Genomic DNA, 14678 nt, shown 5'->3' with positions numbered 1-14678 from the left:
ATGTTGTCTAGCTTTACCTAGGCTACTTGACATTGTTATTAAGTTAGGACCAATAGAAATGACTAAGTTAGGACCAATAGAAACCAATAGACACAAAAGCTGTGGATTTTATTGGCTGCCTGCTTTAATAGTTACAGATAAACTAATCACTCCATATACAAGACAGATCTTTACAGTTCATATTCCAATACATCCCTTTTCCAAAAGTATTTATGTACAGTACATGTTAATTTTTCCTCAAGGGTCAGTGCAAAGTAATTTTAGACTTTAAACAACATTTTAGAAAAGTACATTAAATTAATAATAAATCAAAGAAAAAAAACATTACAACTAAATAGACATAAAACACAAAAATAAAAAAAACATTCAGTAGTAATCACTGTATCAAGGTTTTCAAAGGGACAATACTGAAAATATGACCACCGCAACAGTTGGCTAAGGTTAATGTTAAAAATGAAAGACATCAGAATGCTTATCGTTCTACCATCATAGGTCAGGTAGAGTGGGTAGGTTTCTGTCCAGGTGCTATAAATCAGTAATTGATTAACGAAATAAAGCATATACCTCAACAAGCCTTTAAAGAGAGCAGAAATGAGAGCTGTGGAGTATAACAGATATAGCTCAAGGCCTAAACAGTTAGATTTTTGTATCTTCATATGATTAGATTAATTCAACTACTTGTGAAAATGTTTCACATATAGTGTATGTCAACATAGTTACAGTAAATACAATGTCTTCCGAAGCGTGTAGGGAAAGGCTACCTATTCACTTGTCGCATAACGGTAAGGTGCAACCACTCAAACTGTAAAAATGTCCCACTCTGTCTAATCATACCTATGCCATTCAGAAAGATGCAACATTAATCACAACTTCTGCTCTTTGAAGTTGTGATCTCATTACTTGCATAACGAATTGTGTTAAATTGGGCACAATAATAAAGTATGACATAGCCTACTGGTAGCTACTATAATGACAGTCAACTGTTGATGTGATAACATCACAATGTTGTAATGGCACAGACTGATATGTTGTTGGAATGGACCTGCACACAGAATGGGACAAGCAGACGCTACAGGAAGATTCTCTCAGATGGGTAAGGGGTCTGAGGCTTTGTTCTTAGCAGACCTGACATGATAAACAAACACGAAAGACAGAGGTACATTGCAATGCAAATACATTAATGTAGTTCAGCAACACTGAATATAATCCAGGCCTATCAGTCTAGAGTCTAAATCATTTACATTTGAGGACATCAAAAAAGGGAATTTTCTAAGGAGACATTTTAGAATTGTGACTATGGATTTGACTACTGTCCAAAGCAGGGTATGATGAGGTAGTGAACACTTGCTTCTACTGCAATCTTTTTTTTTGTAGTATTCAATGAGGGGGGTTTTCAGTTACATGTCACTATATCAATTGTATTATAACATCTTTAACTGCAGAGAATACCAATCAAATGTGTCTACACATATTAATGGCATATTGCAACTGGCATTGGTTTACAAACACACACACACACACACACACATTTGTCACATCTGGCCTAGGACCAGCACCATGGGCCTAAGTATGGTCACCCTCCGACAAGGTGTTAATACTGAAACAAACCAATACACAGCCCTCTGTTTTATTTGACATCGCTAACGCAAAATTTATTGAGTACCATTGCTTGAAAAAATGTCTATCCACTATGAAGAGGTGGAGTAAAAATGGTTTGTTGTCCACTTCTAACCACCAGGGATGATTTCTAAGGTTCAGCTCATCTCAACCTGAGAGATTTCAGATTCAAATAGTAAGGTGGTTTTCTAGCACAAGCATGTCGATGAACCAGCAGCACATTGACACATCAACAGTCCATTACTGAAGAACACAGTACTTCTTATAGTCAGATTCAAAGTCCTCGTCCATGCTAGTTGTGTCGGCCATCTTTTTGCCGTCAGTTTTGGGCATGAACAGAGAATAATCCACTCCCTGCTGCTCGTAGAACAGGATATAGGCAGAGTCTGCATCAATCTCCTCTGACCGCAACTCCTGAACACAGAAAACACAGTGAGGCTCGGTTTATACTTGTGAACTTAAAATAACTGAGTTAAAGACGACAATGGACACTGCATCACATACCAGAGATTTAAATTCTGTTTTTGGAATAAAAACTCATGACTTAACTTACCTTACAGCTACTGTCGTTGTAACAGTACCACTTTTCATTTGGGTTTTTGGCATATGTCACATAGTGGCCTCCTCCGAGGATCCCTGAATGGCACTACAGACACAAAAGTGATTGGTAGTTAGAGGATATTTCAGATGGTAGATTGACAGTCACTTTGCACTCCTGCGTCTTCAGCTTATAAGAGCAATATTCTTACAGAGAAAAACTAATATTTAATACTTACTGAAATTGCATACAAGTTGTACATGGGGTCCAAGCAGATTTTGTCTCTTTGGTCCTGAGAGGCCTCCAGATCTATGCTGTCCTCGGTGTAGCCATTGCTCTCCAGCTCAGACACAGACGTTGTGTTGTCACAGTCCCTGGCCGTGTCCTCTCCAGAGGTGGAGTCGTTGAGGCCCTCTCCCCTGCTCCCCATCCCACTGGCCTCGAGCTCCATGGGGCTCTCCCTGCCACTGTCCAGGCTCTCTTTACTGAGGGATAGCTGGTACCTGCTTTCCATGGGCAACACCCGTCCACAGCCCTGCCTCCTGCCCTCACTCTGTGGGCTGCAGTTGGGGCTGACATCTCCGCTGAGGGGAGTGCTGGCCATCCTCCCTGAGCACAGAGAGTCTGAAAACAGACACATACATTCATAGATGAACACCAGCCTCTCTAAAGGAATAAGTCGGATGTGACAGCTACATCTGAAACCAGTCAAGACTCTTTACAAACCTTTCCCATTGTTGAGAGTCAGGGTGGGGTTACAGACAGTGTCTCCACCCCCAGACTTTGGTACTCCTCCCACTGTGTCGTGTAGCTCCTCCCCTAGCCCGTCCCTCCAGCTCTGTTGGCTTTGGTCTGCATCTCTTGGGGTCAGGAAAGCACTGGGATCAAATGTCTCCCTGGGAAACCTCACAATCTTCTGGGATTTGATCCACCGCCCATTCATAAACTGGAACCGTTTTAAATGAATAATCTGTAATTCAAATGGACAGAATAAAGTTTTAGAGTGGGTGATGTCCTGTGCAATCTTGCACTTCAGACATGGCATTCAAACTGTTTGACTGGAGTTTCTTTATTAGGCTTTGCATAGGTTTCAACTGTTGCCTATAGACACTAAAATGAATAGGGAGAGGACTGGGGAGTTAATGCAGAGTGAAGGAGCTGTATATCTGACCAGGATGGGCGGCAGCCTCCACAGGTCTAATTTCTTGGTGGCCAGGCGGTGGGTCTTGCACTTGGAGCAGTAGTAAAGCTCATCCTCTCCCAGCTCCTCCTCACTGGTAAAGGCCTGCAGACAGCTGTCCAGACTGATGGGCTCTGCCTGGGCCCTGCGACTCTGTTCCACACTGGGGTGCTCCTCCACGATCTACAGGACACACACATTACTTAGTATGTCGTCTTTCCATTAGATATGTAATAAATTAGGCATGTGCATCTTTCCTTTTCAAGACGATTCGATGCATGCGCTCCGATACAGAAACAATACATTTTAGTTTGAAACGTTTCGGTTTGATTAGAGGAACGAATCAATGCGATACGATGCACTAACATTTGTTGCATAAACACATCCATTTTCCATTCCAAATTCGAATCTGCTGCTGATAGAGTTGATGAGCTGGGCCTCTCTGAGCTGGATCTGTCCGAGCTGACCTCTGTGTGTTTGTGTGTGTAAATGATGTATTTGTCTATGGCAGTGGTATTCAAAGTCGGGGTCGTGACGGGTGGAATTGCAGTTGGGTCGCCAAATAAAAATATGTTTATAAAAAATTACACATTTATTTGATTTGGGGTGGGGTCAACAGAATTTCAGGCGGGAAAAAATGGGTTCCCTAGGAATTCTATCCCCCCAAAAATGGGGTCCCCGCTGAAAAGGTTTGAATACCACTGGTCTATGGTGTATGTAGGCACTTGACCTGAGCCATAATGGAAACTGGGCATCTACCACCCCACTATCAGTTAGGGGGAGCAATGCTTGCTTTTTGTTCCCCCCCCATCTTTGACCTGAAATCACCATCAACCACTAATTAATGTCATTTTTGCAGATTAAAAGTGTTAGAGCTAGTAATGTATAAATATTTATCTTAAAAAAGGTGCTATTACATAGCAAATTAATATATAGTACAACTTTGGATTTCACCTCCGTCTCATAGTCGAATGGTTTAGACCGTTTGGAAGTTGACAGACTCGGAGTGAACTTCTCTTCTCCTGCTTCGACCATGCGGGTAGCAAAAGTGATTGCTGTCCTCGTTATGAAATTATCAACTTTACCCTATATATCTAAAAATGACTATACATACTGATTGTTTAAAGCAAAACTACCAAAACTATTGCTGATGGTGAACCTGAACAGTTGAAATAAAATCTTATGTAAGCCCCGATCAGCATGTTTATTTTATTTTACAGTGAGGGAAAAAAGTATTTGATCCCCTGCTGATTTTGTACGTTTGCCCCACTGACAAAGACATGATCAGTCTATAATTTTAATGGTAGGTTTATTTGAACAGTGAGAGACAGAATAACTACAAAAACATCCAGAAAAACGCATGTCAAACATTTTATAAATTGATTTGCATTTTAATGAGGGAAATAAGTATTTGACCCCCTCTGCAAAACATTACTTAGTACTTGGTGGCAAAACCCTTGTTGGCAATCACAGAGGTCAGACGTTTCTTGTAGTTGGCCACCAGGTTTGCACACATCTCAGGAGGGATTTTGTCCCACTCCTCTTTGCAGATCTTCTCCAAGTCATTAAGGTTTCGAGGCTGACGTTTGGCAACTCGAACCTTCAGCTCCCTCCACAGATGTTCTATGGGATTAAGGTCTGGAGACTGGCTAGGCCACTCCAGGACCTTAACGTGCTTCTTCTTGAGCCACTCCTTTGTTGCCTTGGCCGTGTGTTTTGGGTCATTGTCATGAAGGAATACCCATCCACGACCCATTTTTGGGTTCTCACCCAAGATTTGACAGTACATGGCCCCGTCCATCGTCCCTTTGATGCGGTGAAGTTGTCCTGTCCCCTTAGCAGAAAAACACCCCCAAAGCACAATGTTTCCACCTCCATGTTTGTTCATTGGAAAACTTCAGACGGGCATGTATGTGTGCTTTCTTGAGCAGGGGGACCTTGCGGGCGCTGCAGGATTTCAGTCCTTCACGGCGTAGTGTGTTACCAATTGTTATCTTGGCGACTGTGGTCCCAGCTGCCTTGAGATCATTGACAATATCCTCCTGTGTAGTTCTGGGCTGATTCCTCACCGTTCTGATGATCATTGCAACTCCACGAGGTGAGATCTTGCATGGAGCCCCATGCCAAGGGAGATTGACAGTTATTTTGTGTTTCTTCCATTTGCGAATAATCGCACCAACTGTTGTCACCTTCTCACCAAGCTGCTTGGCGATGGTCTTGTAGCCCATTCCAGCCTTGTGTAGGTCTACAATCTTGTCCCTGACATCCTTGGAGAGCTCTTTGGTCTTGGCCATGGTGGAGAGTTTGGAATCTGATTGATTGATTGCTTCTGTGGACAGGTGTCTTTTATACAGGTAACAAACTGAGATTAGGAGCACTCCCTTTAAGAGTGTGCTCCTAATCTCAGCTCGTTACCTGTATAAAAGACACCTGGGAGCCAGAAATCTTTCTGATTGAGAGGGGGTCAAATACTTATTTCCCTCATTAAAATGCAAATCAATTTATAACATTTTTGACATGCGTTTTTCTGGATTTTTTTGTTGTTATTCTGTCTCTCACTGTTCAAATAAACCTACCATTAAAATTATAGACTGATAATTTCTTTGTCAGTGGGCATACGTACAAAATCAGCAGGGAATCAAATACTTTTTTCCCCTCTCTGTATTACATTTCACCTTTATTTAACCAGGTAAGCCAGTTGAGAACAAGTTCTCATTTACAACTGCGACCTGGCCAAGATAAAGCAAAGCAGTGCGATAAAAACAACACAGAGTTACATATGGGGTAAAACAAAACATAAAGTCAAAAATACAACAGAAAATATATATACAGTGTGTGCAAATGTAGCAAGTTATGGAGGTAAGGGAATAAATAGGCCATAGTGCAAAATAATTACAATTAGTATTAACACTGGAATGATAGATGTGCAAGAGATGATGTGCAAATAGAGATACTGGGGTGCAAATTAGCAAAATAAATAATATGGGGATGAGGTAGTTGGGTGGGCTAATTTCAGATGGGCTGTGTACAGGTGCAGAGATCGGTAAGGTGCTCTGACAACTGATGCTTAAAGTTAGTGAGGGAGATAAGTGTCTCCAGCTTCAGAGATTTTTGCAATTCGTTCCAGTCATTGGCAGCAGAGAACTGGAAGGAATGGCGGCCAAAGGAGGTGTTGGCTTTGGGGATGACCAGTGAGATATACCTGCTGGAGCGCATACTACGGGTGGGTGTTGCTATGGTGACCAATGAGCTAAGATAAGGCGGGGATTTGCCTAGCAGTGATTTATAGATGGCCTGGAGCCAGTGGGTTTGGCGACGAATATGTAGTGAGGACAAGCCAACAAGAGCGTACAGGTCACAGTGGTGGGTAGTATATGGGGCTTTGGTGACAAAACGGATGGCACTATGATAGACTACATCCAATTTGGTGAGAAGAGTGTTGGAGGCTATTTTGTAATTGACGTCGCCGAAGTCAAGGATCGGTAGGATAGTCAGTTTTACGAGGGCATGTTTGGCAGCATGTGTGAAGTAGGCTTTGTTGCGAAATAGGAGGCAGATTCTAGATTTAACTTTGGATTGGAGATGCTTAATGTGAGTCTGGAAGGAGAGTTTACAGTCTAACCAGACACCTAGGTATTTGTTGTTGTCCACATACTCTAGGTCAGACCCGTCGAGAGTAGTGATTCTAGTCGGGTGGGCGGGTGCCAGCAGCGTTCGATTGAAGAGCATGCATTTAGTTTTACTAGTGTTTAAGAGCAGTTGGAGGCTACTGAAGGAGTGTTGTATGGCATTGAAGCTCGTTTGGAGGTTTGTTAACACAGTGTCCAATGAAGGGCCAGATGTATACAAAATGGTGTCGTCTGCGTAGAGGTGGATCTGAGAATCACCAGCAGCAAGAGCAACATCATTGATATACACAGAGAAAAGATTCGGCCCAAGAATTGAACCCTGTGGCACCCCCATAGAGACTGCCATAGGTCCAGACATCAGGCCCTCCGATTTGACACATTGAACTCTATCTGAGAAGTAGTTGGTGAACCAGGCGAGGCAGTCATTTGAGAAACCAAGGCTATTTAGTCTGCCAATAAGAATGCTGTGGTTTACAGAGTCGAAAGCCTTGGCCAGGTCGATGAAGACGGCTGCACAGTACTGTCTATTATCGATCGCGGTTATAATATCGTTTAGGACCTTGAGCGTGGCTGAGGTGCACCCATGACCAGCTCGGAAACCGGATTGCATAGCGGAGAAGGTACGGTGTGATTCGAAATGGTCGGGGATCTGTTTGTTAACTTGTCTTTCAAAAACGTTCGAAAGGCAGGGCAGGATGGATATAGGTCTGTAACAGTTTGGATCTAGAGTGTCACCCCCTTTGAAGAGGTAGCCTAACTATAGCCAGATGAGAGTTGGCTACTTTTACAACACTATTTAAAACACAATTTTCAACAACGCATTTGTTTCTCTTACCCTCTCCTGAGAGGTCTGGTAGCGGAGGTGCAGAGCGGTGGGGTCCCAGTCCACAGCCATGAAGGCATTCCCCACAGCAGCCCTGTCATCGTTACACTCCACTGTGCAGCCTCTGCAGAACCTGAGGGGCACAACAACAGAGGGTATCAATTAACACCTTCTCCATCTTCAACCGTATTGTGATATGTTGTACTGTGTGTCAGACTTAATTACCTGTACCACGGACACCAAGCGCAGGAGTTGCCATCTTTCTGCACCACACGCAGGGTGAAGGGATACTGGTAGCCCATGCTGTCATCACTGTGTGTTCACAAAAATCCCCAAAATAAAACACACATCAGTATCACACACCTGTGCCATTAGGATAACACTGGGCACTGCAAAGCAACCTGACATAATACAGAGAGTGGTCTGGAGAGACTGACCAGTCCTGGGCGTGGTTGCTGGCCTCCTGAGGGGGCAAGGGACTGGCCAGGCGGGACACCTGGGTCCAGACAGCATCATACAGGTCCCTGGTCCTGGTTTGGACTGTACACGGCACGATCAATGGCATCCCAAACAGACTGGGACGGTTCTTCTGACTGGACAGGAAGTATAACTCTGCCCGCATCTAGGAAACAAACACAAATGACACTTTGTTTAGAAGTGAGCATTATAGACTTTGACTAATCTTGATGCACTGATAATCTTGTCTCCATCTTTAGCCCATCCAGCAGTTCTCACCATCTTCCTATGGATGGCGATGATGTACCCAGAGAAGGGGCTGTCCAGAGGGGGCATCACGTGGCCGTTGGGGAGACCGTTGGCAAGGCTGCCCTCTGTGACACAGGGCACTACAGTGCTGGGCATGCCCTTGGGGATCAGTCCCAGTTTCAGAGAGTTCCTCTCAGTTACCATGGCAGCATTCCCATTCGCTAGCGCTGGAGCTTCTGGAGATGACATGAAGAACAAACAGCTTGTCATGTTGTCAGTGAAGACTCAAATAAGACATAACAGCAGTGTTGACAGCTTCTGTGACGGTCATTTAGCTTTGTTATATTGTTCAGTGTCAAAGTATCTACCTTTCCATCTGTTATCTAAAACCTGTGCATTTGTTGAATTCTAAAATGTTCTTGGTTGCTACTTCTTTGCATTCTAAATCCCTTTCATCACTTTTCACTGATTGCTTTTAAAAAGAGCCTTATGACAATGGCTTTGAAAAGAGAAGAAACCACTGTTAAACAGAAGAACCAATCGGTATACCATCACCATCTGTTTCTGTGGGGGTAGACACCACAGACGTGGACACGCCTGGCACCGGGATCTCAAACGCACACAGGAAGCCGGTCACCACCCGACGCACTTTCTGGTTGTCCAGTGGAAAATTCTAAAAAAAAAAATAGGGTAGACAGACAATCACTTTCACTAGTCTGTGTGCATATTGACAGTGTGATGATTGGATGGACAGTGATGAGGACAGATGATGATGGCTGATGAAGGCTCTACCTTGATGTTAGAGGCATGGACTTCAGCTAGTAGGATCTGCTCAGGGTTAACGCAGCAGAGCTCACTCAGGAGTCTCTTCAGGCCTGTGTACTTCTCATCCACATTGAGCCGGAGCCCATACCGCACTGGGCATGACCCATCCAGCTTAATGACTGGACAGAGGAAACAAAGAGCAGTGTTGCAGAGGCATGGGATCCAATGTACTTTCTCTCACAAGACAACAGGAACAAAAGAGCTTTCTATTCAACACCACACTGTTACTGTAAAGCTCTGAGGCTAGCACAAGAAAGGGTGGACAGGCGACAGATTTCCTGAGACAAATATCTCCAATATGATGCTAATCTCTGATGTTTTGGGAAATGTTTTCTGGATGTTGAACTGAACTGTAGTGCTGTATACACTGCATTATAAGGCTCACCTATGATCTCTAAGTGCATGGAGTTATCCATGGGCAGGGGGAGAGAGAGGAAGTTGAAGGGGTCGAAGCGGGCACTGACATGGCCACAGGTCTTGCACTTGACCTGTGACCTGAGCTGGCCATGGAACAGGTCCACCACGATGGAGCGGTTCCTCCTCAAGTGATTCTCCCACGCCTGGGGGAACACAACACAACTCACCATCATCACACCAGACAACTTCTAGCAGTTCAAGACGGCACAGAAAGCTAATATTACACCCTCAAATCAACATTTACACTCAACTACATGGGGTAATTCACCCAGGGCCTCATTTCTGCATCGCTCCACTATGAAGATAGGAAAAGTGGGTATGAACTCTGACCTCAGAAGCCACCTCCCAGTCTGGCCGCCCGTCGCTGTCCTTCAGCTCCACGTAGGGTTTCTCGTGAACGCGATTCAGGTCCTCGTGAAGGCCGTCCAGCAGGAAGGCCAGCAGCTCCTGGGAGTCCTGCTGCTGGAAGCCATTGAACCGCGGGGCGTACTTTGCTATCGTCCACTGAGGGAAGGGACAGGGTAGACAAGGAGAGAAGGGAAAAAGACAACCATTTGACTCTTGTTTTTTAGGTTGAAAGACTGTACTTTTTAGGTTGGTAGACTGTAGTGTTATTGGGGGGTGTCAGTTGAAGGCTTGTTTGACATACTCTGAGTTTCAGAGGGGCCAAGTTCTTTTGTGTTCCACTCCACAACTCCTGTACCAGATCGCCATAGCATTTGGCCATGTGACCGCGCATCCCAATGGGATTGGTCCTGTTATGAAGACAAAAAGCACAAATGAAAAAGAAACTCGCAGACTCATCTCTGCTTGCTGTGGGTTTATTTAACCAACGTTTTGCCCAAAGTGTATAATAAGCATGCATAATAAAAATACATTATTGTATAATAAGAATGCATTCTTGTCAATCTAAAATAATGCACACATACCTGTTGAGCTCGTAGAGGTGGTTTCCTGAAGTGAAGTAGTCTGTGAGAGGCTTGGTGTTGCTCACACACTGGATACTGGAGTTCATGAAGCACGTGTTGCCAAGGTTGCTCAGTCCAGTCGCACCTTTCTCAGTAGGGACTGTGAACAGGAGGAGGCAACAGTCTGAGGATGCTATTCAACCATCAAAAGCTCCTACAGCAGTCAGTACGACCGCTTTAATGTTTGGTGAAAGCAAAACAAGTATTGTCTGACAGACTTATCTATAATTTATCAAAGTACTTATCAGCTCAGTTAGTGTTACATTCTCAATAGTCGTTCAATGTCATTTCAGCAAGCAATGAAACCCACCATCACAGATTATTCTAAAATCGTTTTTGAAGTTAAAAACAGATCGAAATTAGCAATCCTGTAACATTATTTTGTTGACATTTAATTTGAGCTCTGAGAAATTGATTGCGCCCAAACTGGCCATTTTAATTTATAGGATTCACATAATATATTCAATTAATATAGTACCCAACATCCAATTTGGACCAAACTTCTTCCTACCATTGAGTAAGACAATAAAATGGTCAAAAGCCACCCACGGACCCCCACACACCACCCCAACAACCAGTATCAGTATGGAGCTGAGGCTTGGAGTATTGATTCTTCATCCTATGTAATGTTTTCCCTGTGAATCTGGTGATGTTTTTTTTCCTCCCCTGCTCAGAGAAATTAGCCATTGAAGTATCTTGCATAATTTACCATAAATTAGTGTGAAAGTAATGGATCACAACATTTTCTTTGCAATTTTGGGTAGAAAATCAATAGCTTTTGCTCATTTACATTTTAGTAATTTAGCAGACACTCTTATCCAGAGCGAATTACAGTTAGTGAGTGCATACATATTTTTTTTTTTTTTCATACTGGCCCCCCGTGGGAATCGAACCCACAACCCTGGCGTTGCAAACGCCATGCTCTACCAACTGAGCTACACGGGACTATAAATGATGAAAATAAATAGTCAAGCCAGTCCTCCATGAAAGCAATTCAGTTTGTCTTTCTCTTAGCAACCTAATGCTTCAACCCAATTCTCTTCGAATAGTCCAACAAATGGCAGTTCTCTGAGAGGGCTCTCCCTTTGGTGCTTGTGGGAGGCTTTTGATCATTTTATTGGATTCATCATGTCTTACTCATTGTTTGGAAGAATTATGGTCCAAATCTGATGTTCGCTATATGAATCCTATAAATTAAAAATGGCCAATTTGGGTGCAATCAATTAGCTTAATTTCTCAGAGATCAAATGATATTTAAACAAAATAATGTTTTAGGAATGCTAATCTTATCTGTTTCCAACTACAGAAATTGAGATGGTGGGTGACGAAATCCTTTCTTGTGCTTTTGGAGGTGGACTGACCCAATAAGGATTACACAATAGTAGTGCTAATGTTGTAATGATGTAGCTGTATGCAGTGACTGTCTCACCATTGTGTCTGTTCATCCTGTTGCTGTTAGCGATGAAGGACATCTCCTCGGGCCAGCTCATGTCCTTGCTCCTTACTAATGAACACAAAGAAACTTTAATCTACTCATCCTGACAATACATGATGAATCCATTTAAACACAGATTCATTATGATGCATACCTTCTATAACCATGTACTGTTCATCTGGGATCTTTAACCCCTCCAGGGAATGGTCTTCATCATCAAGAAGGGTCAGATAATTCTGTGGAATACATCGTTTTGAAAGATATTGGAGATTTAACTGTAAATAAAATAATATATATATATATATGTGGCGTGCATTTGTGTGTGTATTGGAGCTTGAGTGTTTACTGTGCATGTGTGTGTGTTGATGCTGAATCAACCTTCTGAGTCCCCACCCACCTCATTGTTAAAGAGCCACAGGCGCATGTCTTCCTCCTTGATGCGGAGTCTCTGGGCCAGGTACTCATGGATGTCTTTGATGGTGCCCACCCTACTGAAACAGCCCGTGTAGACCAGCACACGCTTTAGGGGGGCACTAGGAGAGGGGACATTACCTGGGGAAGGACCGGGAGACACCATTAACTACTGTTCATAGATGGAAAACTGTAAACGCTTGTCGTAGCTAATTTCCAGAATATTTTGCTGTGGCCAAAGGCTCTGCCATACAATGAGGCCCAACTCCTAACTTGAGATCTGCGCAGATCATGCATTGGCGTCAATGGAGCGTGCATATCTTAGGATATTGCCCTGAGTGTCACAGACAAAAGGGTGTAAGAATATTGAGCACTCACTTCCCCACACAGAAGTGACCTCACATGACTGAGATTAATGTGTCCCTGTGCTGCCACAAGTCTTGTGACGTCCATGTAAAGGCCACAAAAAAAACGATGTATTGGTTGTGTGGAGAGAGAACAGAGAGCCGATCTCACAGGCTGCACACTCTGGAACTATTATTCAACAGGACAAACTATTCTATAATTAAAGAAATACAAAAATAGTAAAACTTTTTTTAAACAAGTTGAATGTAGAGTATGATCTAAATCAGACACGCTTCAGACAAAGGTCTGATTGTCAAATAATCAGATTACATCATGGATGTAAAAATAGACTCACAGACTGGCACTGACCCTGCACACTCTTGGAGCAGAAGGTGACTAGGCCCTTGTGCTACGCTTGTCCCTCCTTTGGAAAGGTGCTGGAGACGCATGCAGGGGAAGCTCTTACCCATATTGACCCAGACGTTGTTCTGGGGGGTGCGGGCGGGGGGCTGCTGCCTCAGGAAGAGCAGGTGTCGGGGGAACAGCTCCAGCTCAGCACAGTCTGTCTTGGTGTTTCTGATCACCTGGGAATGCCCACAGGAGAAGAGGAGAGGGGATGGGAATGTGAGGTTATCACAATATCAGGATCAATAGCGATGATAATGGTAACTGGGAAATACACAAGTGGATCTGCTTCATAGAGTTAAACTGTACATACCGGCCTGGGGAGACTCAGGTTGGCTCCGTACCAGTGGTAAAGTGCCCTCCACACAGGCTCTGGCACAACCTCAAAGTCCCTGCTTAGAATCAGGGATGGGGAGCGCCTCAGTAGGCCCCCCTCCATGGTCAATGTGGGAGCCTGGGCAAACAGTTCAAGAGGGACAGGTTTAAAACTGAAACAATATGGCAATATCAGTTTGAGGATTAGGAACATACTTCCACAGTGTTGTTGGTAGTGCCTACCGTACCTTTAAGGGCTCCGACATGACCAGAGGCTGGTTATCGATGGCCCCAGGCCTTAGAACCGCCATGTTCCCATCAGCCCCCAGGAGGCACTGGTTGTCTGTGTCTGGGATGTCATACTGCCGGGCAAAGCAGATATCCGTAGCAGTCGAGCCCAGGGGTAGAATGCCTAAAAATAGCAAATTAATTTGATAAGTTTTCAGTGACATTCAATGGAAGACTTACTCTCAGATATGCAATAGTTAACAGATATGCAATCCTTAAGCTATACTAGTATCCAACTGTTTTGCTAAATGCAACGCTGAGTGCTGAGAATTCTTAGCCACTCACTGCCACTGGTTGTCTCAGAGGCCTCTGATGCACTGGAGATGTTGTCTGAGAACTTCTCCTCTGGGGAGCTGTGGGAGCTGGCCATGCTCTCCACCTCTGGGCCCTGCTCCGCCCTGGCCTGCGTCTGGGCCCCGGCCCCTCCACCACTCTTCCCTGTGCCAAACACTGACGGCTGTTCCACCACGATATGCGTGTTGTCCTGGACGAGGCGCCAACAACCACATCAGCAAAAAAATTATACTGTAGAGTGGGCACATTATGAGAAACAGATGATCCTGGTGTCAAGCGAAAAAGCCTTGCTTACATATTTGACGTAGTCCCTCCACCGCTGCCACCACGGCACTGCTATGAGGAACCAGTAGTCTCCTGGCTGGAGGCCGTGTCTGCTCTCTCTCTCCAACCAGCCCCTGCAGACACAAGTGAATGAGTTTGAGTGGTAGATTGATTGATTGATGAGGGGCATGTGTATGACAGCAGGAGAGGACAATGACA

General features: G+C 44.1%; 1 protein-coding gene across 2 annotated transcripts in view; it reads right to left on the bottom strand.

Moving 5' to 3' along the window:
• Positions 1 to 87: 87 nt before the first annotated feature.
• The window catches only part of LOC311142783 (ubiquitin carboxyl-terminal hydrolase 32-like), a 31348-nt gene continuing 16757 nt past the window's right edge, over positions 88 to 14678 (bottom strand). Inside the window, exons 12-34 of one of the 2 annotated variants that reach the window (XM_084178457.1) lie at positions 14491 to 14593; positions 14187 to 14385; positions 13862 to 14025; positions 13612 to 13752; positions 13360 to 13477; positions 12535 to 12689; positions 12292 to 12373; positions 12132 to 12206; positions 10664 to 10802; positions 10384 to 10489; positions 10065 to 10238; positions 9703 to 9877; positions 9285 to 9436; positions 9042 to 9165; positions 8523 to 8728; positions 8225 to 8409; positions 8013 to 8099; positions 7800 to 7920; positions 3327 to 3518; positions 2882 to 3125; positions 2394 to 2779; positions 2171 to 2263; positions 88 to 2031 (exon numbers count right to left, since the gene is read on the bottom strand). In XM_084178457.1, coding sequence (XP_084034583.1) covers positions 1858 to 2031; positions 2171 to 2263; positions 2394 to 2779; positions 2882 to 3125; positions 3327 to 3518; positions 7800 to 7920; positions 8013 to 8099; positions 8225 to 8409; positions 8523 to 8728; positions 9042 to 9165; positions 9285 to 9436; positions 9703 to 9877; positions 10065 to 10238; positions 10384 to 10489; positions 10664 to 10802; positions 12132 to 12206; positions 12292 to 12373; positions 12535 to 12689; positions 13360 to 13477; positions 13612 to 13752; positions 13862 to 14025; positions 14187 to 14385; positions 14491 to 14593 — 3595 coding nt within the window. In that variant the 3' untranslated portion in view covers positions 88 to 1857. The remainder of the gene's footprint in view (positions 2032 to 2170; positions 2264 to 2393; positions 2780 to 2881; positions 3126 to 3326; positions 3519 to 7799; positions 7921 to 8012; positions 8100 to 8224; positions 8410 to 8522; positions 8729 to 9041; positions 9166 to 9284; positions 9437 to 9702; positions 9878 to 10064; positions 10239 to 10383; positions 10490 to 10663; positions 10803 to 12131; positions 12207 to 12291; positions 12374 to 12534; positions 12690 to 13359; positions 13478 to 13611; positions 13753 to 13861; positions 14026 to 14186; positions 14386 to 14490; positions 14594 to 14678) is intronic. The other variant, XM_084178458.1, reaches the window with a different exon arrangement.

The sequence above is a fragment of the Coregonus lavaretus genome (genome assembly GCF_964263955.1).
Source record: "Coregonus lavaretus genome assembly, chromosome: 15".
Taxonomy (NCBI): domain Eukaryota; kingdom Metazoa; phylum Chordata; class Actinopteri; order Salmoniformes; family Salmonidae; genus Coregonus; species Coregonus lavaretus.
Note: the sequence above shows the minus strand (reverse complement) of the source record. Positions and strands in the feature narration are given on the sequence as shown.